This window comes from Gallinula chloropus (genome assembly GCF_964237585.1).
Source record: "Gallinula chloropus genome assembly, contig: HAP1_SCAFFOLD_245, whole genome shotgun sequence".
Lineage (NCBI taxonomy): Eukaryota > Metazoa > Chordata > Aves > Gruiformes > Rallidae > Gallinula > Gallinula chloropus.
The window spans coordinates 143,050-151,085 of record NW_028168552.1 but is presented as its reverse complement, the minus strand read 5'-3'; the positions used below and the strand labels follow the sequence as shown (position 1 = coordinate 151,085).

Here is an 8,036-nt window from a genome sequence, read left to right as displayed (position 1 = left end):
TCCCCAGGGTGTCCCCGGGGTGTGTCCCCCCCCTAGAGACCCCCAGGGTGTCCCCGGGGTGACCCCAGGGTGTCCCCAGGGTGTCCCCCTGTCCCCAGGTTGTCCCCGGGGTGTCCCCAGGGTGTCCCCGGGGTGTCAACCCCCCTCCCCAGGGTGTCCCCAGGGTGTCCCCAGGGTGTCTCCGGGGTGTGTCCCCCCCTTAGAGGCCCCCAGGGTGTCCCCGGGGTGTCCCCGGGGTGTCCCCCCCCTCCCCAGGGTGTCCCCAGGGTGTCCCCAGGGTGTCCACCCCCTCCCCAGGGTGTCCCCAGGGTGTCCCCCCCCATCCCCAGGGTGTCCCCGGGGTGTCCCCGGGGTGTCACCCCCCCTAGAGACCCCCCAGGGTGTCCCCAGGGTGTCCCCAGGGTGTCCCTCCCCTCCCCACGGTGTCCCCGGGGTGTCCCCCCCCTCCCCACGGTGTCCCCAGGGTATCCCCGGGGTGTCCCCCTGTCCCCAGGGTGTCCCCGAGGTGTCACACCCCCTCCCCACGGTGTCCCCAGGGTGTCCCCGGGGTGGGGTGACAGGGTGTCCCCATGTCCCCAGGGTGGCCCCTCCCTGTCCCCAGTGTCCCCCCATGTCCCCTGTCCCCATCCTGTCCCCAGTGTCCCCCCAGTGCTCCCAGTGTCCCCAGTGTCCCTGTCCCCCCCGTCCCCAGGCCCAGCGGCTGCTCCAGGCCCAGCTCAGCGCCCTCGGCCACATCCTGACCCTGCAGGAGCGGGAGCTCAGCCGGGAGGTGGGGGGGTCCTGGGGGGCTGGGGGGGGATTTGGGGGGGCCCTGGGGGGCTGGGGGGGTCCTGAGGGGCTGGGGAGGGAGTCCTGGGGTGCTGGGGGAGTCCTGAGGGTGCTGGGGTGGGGGCTGAGGGTGCTGGGGAGGGGGACAGAGGGTGCTGGGGGGGATCTGGGGGGGTCCTGGGGGGCTGGGGAGGGGTTTGGGGGGTCCTGAGGGGCCGGGGGGGGGGATTTGGGGGGGTCCTGGGGGGCTGGGGGGGGAGTCCTGGGGTGCTGGGGGGGTCCTGAGGGTGCTGGGGTGGGGGCTGAGGGTGCTGGGGGGAATCTGGGGGGGTCCTGGGGTGTTGGGGGGGTCCTGGAGTGCTGGGGGGAGTCCAAGGGTGCTGGGGGGGGATGGTCCTGGGTTGCTGGGGGGAGGTTGGGGTGCTGGGGGGGGGTCCTAGGGGGCTGGGGAGGGTCCCTGAGGGTGCTGGGGAGGGTCCTAGGGTGCTGGGGAGGGGGACTAAGGGTGCTGGGGGAGGTTTGAGGGTGCTGGAGGGGTCCTGGGGTCCTGGGGGGGGTATTGGGGTGCTGGGGTGGGGAGGTTGGGGTGCTGTAGGGGGTCCTGGGGTGCTGAGGGGGGGTCCTGGGGTGCTGGGGGGGGAGGTTGGGGTGCTGGGGGGGGTCCTGGGGTGCTGAGGGGGGAGGTTGGGGTGCTGTAGGGGGTCCTGGGCTGCTGAGGGGGGTGCTGGGGGGGGTCTTGGGGTGCTATGGGGGGGTCCTGGGGTGCTGAGGGGGGTCCTGGGGCGCTGGGGGGGGGAGGTTGGGGTGCTGGGGGGGGTCCTGGGCTGCTGTAGGGGGTCCTGGGGTGCTGGGGGGGGAGGTTGGGGTGCTGGGGGGGGTCTTGGGGTGCTGAGGGGGGGTCTTGGGGTGCTGAGGGGGGGTATTGGGGTGCTATGGGGGGGTCCTGGGGTGCTGGGGGGGGGGTCTTGGAGTGCTGGGGGGGGGCAGTGTGAGGCTGGTTTTGGGGGAGGGGGGGTTGTTAGGGTGGCTTTGGGGAGGGGGCTCAGCAGCTCTGGGTGCCCCAGGACACCCACACGTCCCCCTCTTTGCCCCGCCCCCCCCAAAGCTCCCCCCCCCCGGGGAGCCCCTGGGGGTGCCCCCCCCCCGGCTGCGGGCGCTTTTGGGGTGCTGGAGGGAGAAGGTCTTCGCCCTCCTGGTGCAGCTGCGGGTGCAGGAGGAGACACAGAGGGGGCTGCGGGCGCAGGTGGGTGTCAGGGGGGGGGCTGGGGGGCACCCTGACCCCTGGGTGCCTCCTGGGGTCCCATCTGGAGGGTTTGGGGGGGGTTTGGGGGGCACCTGAACTCCTGGGTCCCATCTGGGGGGTCCCTGGATCCCTTCTGGGGGTCCCTGGGTGCCTCCTGGGGGTCCCTGGGTCCCATCTGGGGGGTTTAGGGGGGGCTTTGGGGGGCACCTGAACTCCTGGGTCCCTTCTGGGGGTCCCTGGGTGCCTCCTGGGGTCCCATCTGGGAGGTTTGGGGGGGGGGGTTTGGGGGGCACCTGAACTCCTGGGTCCCATCTGGGGGGTCCCCGGGTCCCTTCTGGGGGTCCCTGGGTGCCTCCTGGGGTCCCATCTGGGGGGTTTGGGGGGGCACCTGGACTCCTGGGTCCCATCTGGGGGGTCCCTGGGTCCCTTCTGGGGGTCCCTGGGTGCCTCCTGGGGTCCCATCTGGGGGGTTTGGGGGGGCACCTGGACTCCTGGGTCCCATCTGGGGGGTCCCTGGGTCCCTTCTGGGGGTCCCTGGGTGCCTCCTGGGGTCCCTCCTGGGGGTTTAGGGGTGCTGGGACCCCCGTGTCCCTCCCCAAGGCGGGGGGGTCACCTCCCTCCCAGGGGGCTCTTGGGTGCCGGGGTCCTTTTTTGGGGGGTCCCAGGTGCTGGGGTGGTTCCTGGGGGGGATCCCAGGGTATTTTGGGGGGGGGGTCCCTGGTGCTGGGGTCCTTTTGGGGGGGTCCCAATGTGGGGGTTCCCCAGGTGGGGGATCTGGGGGCCGCGCTGGCCGCGGGGACGCGCCGGGTGACGCTGCTGGAGCTGAAGCTGCGCCAGGAGACGGACCAGGTCAGTGTGGGGGGGTACTGGGGCATACTGGGAGCCTGTGGAGCCATACTGGGAACATATAGTGCCATACTGGGAGCCCACAGAGCCATACTGGAAACATATAGGGCCATACTGGGGCATACTGGGAGCCCGTGGAGCCATACTGGGAACATATAGGGCCATACTGGGAGCCCACAGAGCCATACTGGGAACATATAAGGCCATACTGGGAGCCCACAGAGCCATACTGGGAGCCCGTGGAGCCATACTGGGAACATATAGGGCCATACTGGGAGCCCACAGAGCCATACTGGGAACATATAGGGCCATACTGGGGCATACTGGGAGCCCACAGAGCCATACTGGGAACATATAGGGCCATACTGGGAGCCCACAGAGCCATACTGGGAACATATAAGGCCATACTGGGAGCCCACAGAGCCATACTGGGAGCCCGTGGAGCCATACTGGGAACATATAGGGCCATACTGGGAGCCCACAGAGCCATACTGGGAGCCCGTGGAGCCATATTGGTGGTCTACAGGGCTTTACTGGGGGTATGTGGTCCATACTGGGGCATACTGGGAGTCTGTGGAGCCATACTGGGAGCCCTTGGAGCCATACTGGGGTCCATGGGGCCATACTGAAAGCTTTACTGGGGTACACGGGCCATACTGGGAGCCTGTGGAGCCATACTGGGGGGGTCCACAGAGCTTTACTGGGAGTATATGTGCCATACTGGGGCGTACTGGAAGCCCGTGGAGCCATACTGGGAGCCCATGGAGCCATACTGGAGGGTCCACAGAGCTTTACTGGGAGTATATGTGCCATACTGGGGCATACTGGAAGCCCGTGGAGCCATACTGGGAGCCCGTGGAGCCATACTGGGGCTCCACGGGGTCATACTGGTGGCCCGGCTGCCCAGTGGGTGGTATCCCAGTATGTAACTGGTGTGGGGGGTGGCCTGGGGGAGGGGATACTGGTGGGCACACGGTGCCCCCTGTCCCAGCGCCGGGCGCTCGAGGTGACGCAGCAGCGGGGACGCGCCCACGCCGCTGAGGAGGCACTGGGAGCACTGGGACGGGCAGCTGCCAGGTACTGGGAGGGACTGGGAGGACTGGGAGGGATGTGGAAAGCACTGGGGTGGGCTTGGGAGGGACTGGGATGAGACTGGGAGGGATACTGGGGGACTGGGAGGATACTGGGAGGGACTGGGAGGGATGTGGAAAGCACTGGGGTGGGCTTGGGAGGGACTGGGATGAAACTGGGAGGGACTGGAGGGAACTGGGATGAGACTGGGGGGATACTGGGGGGACAGGGAGGATACTGGGAGGGACTGGGAGGGATGTGGAAAGCACTGAGGTGGGCTTGGGAGGGACTGGGATGAGACTGGGAGGGACTGGAGGGAACTGGGAGGGACTGGGATGAGACTGGGGGGCACTAGGAGATACTGGGGGGGGACTGGGGTGATACTGGGAGGGACTGGGGTGATACTGGGGGGGGACTGGGAGAGACCAGGGTGACATTGGTGGGGGGACTGGGGGTTACACCCCGTCCCTGTGTCCCCACCCTGTCCCCCCACCCTGTCCCCCTGTGTCCCCTCTGTCCCCATGTCCCCCCCTCCCCGTGTCCCCCACCCCATCCCCATGTCCCCCCCTCCCTGTGTCCCCCACCCCGTCCCCCTGTCCCCCACCCTGTCCCCATCCCTGTCCCCATGTCCCCATCCCCATGTCCCTGTCCCCCCACCCTGTCCCCCTGTGTCCCCTCTGTCCCCATGTCCCCCCCTCCCCGTGTCCCCCACCCCGTCCCCATCCCTGTCCCCATGTCCCCCCTGTCCCCATGTCCCCACCCCCATGTCCCCCCACCCCATCCCCATGTCACCCCCGTCCCCGTGTCCCCCACCCCATCCCCATCCCTGTCCCCATGTCCCCCCCACCCCATCCTGTCCCTGTCCCCCCGTCCCCCCATCCCCCGTGTCCCCACCCTGTCCCCACCCCCATGTCCCTCCACCCCATCCCCATGTCCCCCCCCGTCCCCCGTCCCCTTGTCCCCACCCTGTCCCCATCCCCTGTGTCCCCACCCTGTCCCCACCCCCATGGCCCCCCTGTCCCCATGTCCCCCCCCGTCCCCCCGTCCCCTTGTCCCCACCCTGTCCCCATCCCCTGTGTCCCCACCCTGTCCCCACCCCCATGTCCCCCCACCCCATCCCCATGTCCCCCCCGTCCCCCTGTCCCCATGTCCCCATCCTGTCCCCATCCCCTGTGTCCCCCTACCCCATCCCCATGTCACCCCCGTCCCCCTGTCCCCCACCCCGTCCCCCCTGTCCCCATCCCTGTCCCCATGTCCCCCCCATCCCCCTGTCCCTGTGTCCCCCACCCCATCCCCATCCCTGTCCCCCTGTCCCCCTGTCCCCCCACCCCATCCCCATGCCACCCCCGTCCCCATGTCCCCCACCCTGTCCCCATCCCCGTGTCCCTCCCTGTCCCTATCCCTGTCCCCATGTCCCCTCCGTGTCCCCCCCGTCCCCCCCCCGTCCCCCCAGCCTGTCGGAGGTGGTGACAGCGCGTGAGGCGCAGGTGACAGCGGCCACCCAGACCCTGGGGACACTCAGCACCCGCCTGAGCCGCGCCGGGCGCCAGCTCCGCGTCCTGAGGGGTGCGGGGGGACAGGGGGACAGGGGGACAGGGGGGACGGGGGGACATGGGGGGACAGGGGAATGGGGGGGACATGGGGGGAACAGGGGGGGACAGGGGACAGGGGGACATGGGGGGACAGGGGGACAGGGGACAGGGGGGACAGGGGGGGACATGGGGGGACAGGGGGGACATGGGGGGGACATGGGGGGACATGGGGACAGGGGGACATGGGGGACAGGGGGGGACATGGGGACAGGGGACGGGGGGACATGGGGACACAGGGTGAGGGGACAGGGGGACACAGGGGAACGGGGGGACACAGAGACACACGGGGGGGACATGGGGACACAGGGACATGGGGATGAGGGGGACAGGGGGACATGGGGGGACACAGAGGGACATGGGGACACACAGGGGGACACAGGGGGACATGGGGGGATACGGACGGGGACAGGGTGGGGGGACATGATGGGACATGGGGGGATGGGGGACACAGGGACACACGGGGACACAGGGGGGACATGGGGGGACACAGGGAGATGGGGACATGGGGGGGACACGAGGGGACATGGGGACAGGGTGGTGGGACAGGCCGTGTCCCCTCCTCATCCTCCCCCTGTCCCTGGGTGCTGGTGGCATCGGTGACGTCCCCGTCCCTGTCCCAGAGTTGGTGGCCTCGGGCCGGGCGCGGTGGCAGCGGGAGCCGACGGGTGACAAGTGAGTGACAGGGGGGGACAGAGGAGCCCGGGGGGACACGGGGACCCCCAGGGGGACACGGGGACCCCCAGGGTGGCACGGGACCCCCAGGGTGGCATGGGGACCCCAGGGTGACACGGGGACCCCCAGGGTGACACGGGGACCCTGAGGGTGACACGGGGACCTTGGGGACAGTAGGACACCCTGTCCCTGCCCTTGGGGACCCCAGGAGTGTCCCCCACCCCCTGGCCATGACCTGGGAGGTGACACTGGGGGAGGTGACCCCACGGTGACCCCGCGGTGACGTTGTCCCCAGCCCCCTGGTCAAGGTGACAGCGGCCAACACCCGCCAGCTCCCAGGGACGGTGACACAGGAGGAGGTGACACGGGACCAGGTGACACGGGACCAGGTGACACATGTGGGGGACAGTGGGGGGGGGGAAACACTGTGGGGGGGTGGGGGTGACACGAGGGGCCAGGGGGGTGACAATGGGGACACACCGGTCCGGGAGGGAGCTTGGGGACGCGGGGGGGGGTGGCTGTTGTCCCTGTGTCACCCCCTGTGTCACCTTGTCCCCAGGTCACCCCCTGTGCGGACAGTGTGGCCCCCCCGCCGGGCAGAGGTGAGACCCCCCCCCATGTCCCCCCCTCAGAGTCCCTCCCCAGTGTCCCCCCTCCCTCAGTGTCCCCCCCGTGTCCCCCCCCAGCCGCCCTCCTCTCCCTCGTCACCCAACTCCAAGCCCTGGGCGCCGCCATCCTTGGGGATGATGACGCCGACGATGACATCATCACCACCGATGACATCACCCCCACACCCCCACCCCCACCCACTGGGCTCAGGCCCCCCCACCCAATGGGGAACAGCACCAGTTCAACCCAGTTTGGCCCAGTTTAGCCCCGGAGCTTCCAGTAACATCTCCAAGCGGGATAATTAACGAGCTTCCTCCTCATTAACGAGGCCTCATTATGATAATTAGCGCTGGGAAAAGAAATGAATATGCAAATGAAGTCCCTCCCACTAAGGGGAACCTGGTCCCCCCGTGGTCCATAGGGGAATCCTGGCTCCATCATCATCCTCTTGGGCTGGAGGTGGGGGGTCTCTGCTCCTCATCCTCTTCCACAGGCTGCAGGGGGTGGGGTGGGGTTGGGTTGGGTTGTCTTGGGTTGGGTTGGGTTGAGTTGGGTTGGGTTGGTTGGGTGGGGATGGGATGGGTTGAGTTGGGTTGGGTTGGGATGGGTTGAGTTGGGTTGGTTGGGTGGGGTTGGGTTGGGTTGAGTTGGGATGGGTTGAGTTGGGTTGGGTTGGGTTGAGTTGGGTTGGGTTGAGTTGGGTTGGGTTGAGTTGAGTTGGGTTGGGTTGAGTTGGGTTGAGTTGGGATGGGTTGAGTTGGGTTGGGTTGAGTTGGGTTGGGTTGAGTTGGGTTGTCTTGCGTTGGGTGGGGTTGGGTTGAGTTGGGTTGGGTTGAGTTGGGTTGAGTTGGGTTGGGTTGAGTTGAGTTCTCTTGCGTTGGGTGGGGTTGGGTTGAGTTGAGTTGGGTTGGGTTGAGTTGGGTTGAGTTGGGATGGGTTGAGTTGGGTTGGGTTGAGTTGGGTTGGGATGGGTTGAGTTGAGTTGGGTTGGGTTGAGTTGGGATGGGTTGAGTTGGGTTGGGTTGAGTTGGGTTGGGATGGGTTGAGTTGGGTTGGTTGGGTGGGGTTGGGTTGAGTTGGGTTGGTTGGGTGGGGTGGGGTTGGGTTGAGTTGGGTTGAGTTGGGTTGGTTGGGTGGGGTTGGGTTGAGTTGGGTTGAGTTGGGTTGGTTGGGTGGGGTTGGGTTGAGTTGGGTTGAGTTGGGTTGGTTGGGTGGGGTTGGGTTGAGTTGGGTTG

General features: G+C 68.0%; 1 protein-coding gene across 1 annotated transcript; it reads left to right on the top strand.

Moving 5' to 3' along the window:
• Positions 1–691: 691 nt before the first annotated feature.
• LOC311204368 (uncharacterized protein) lies at positions 692–7,252 on the top strand (the record flags this gene model as incomplete). Its single annotated transcript, XM_084280799.1, has 8 exons — positions 692–769; positions 2,777–2,860; positions 3,849–3,934; positions 5,382–5,494; positions 6,141–6,192; positions 6,488–6,581; positions 6,752–6,794; positions 6,879–7,252. Coding segments are annotated over 8 exons (738 nt in total), but the record flags the coding sequence as incomplete, so codon positions are not given.
• Positions 7,253–8,036: the final 784 nt, after the last annotated feature.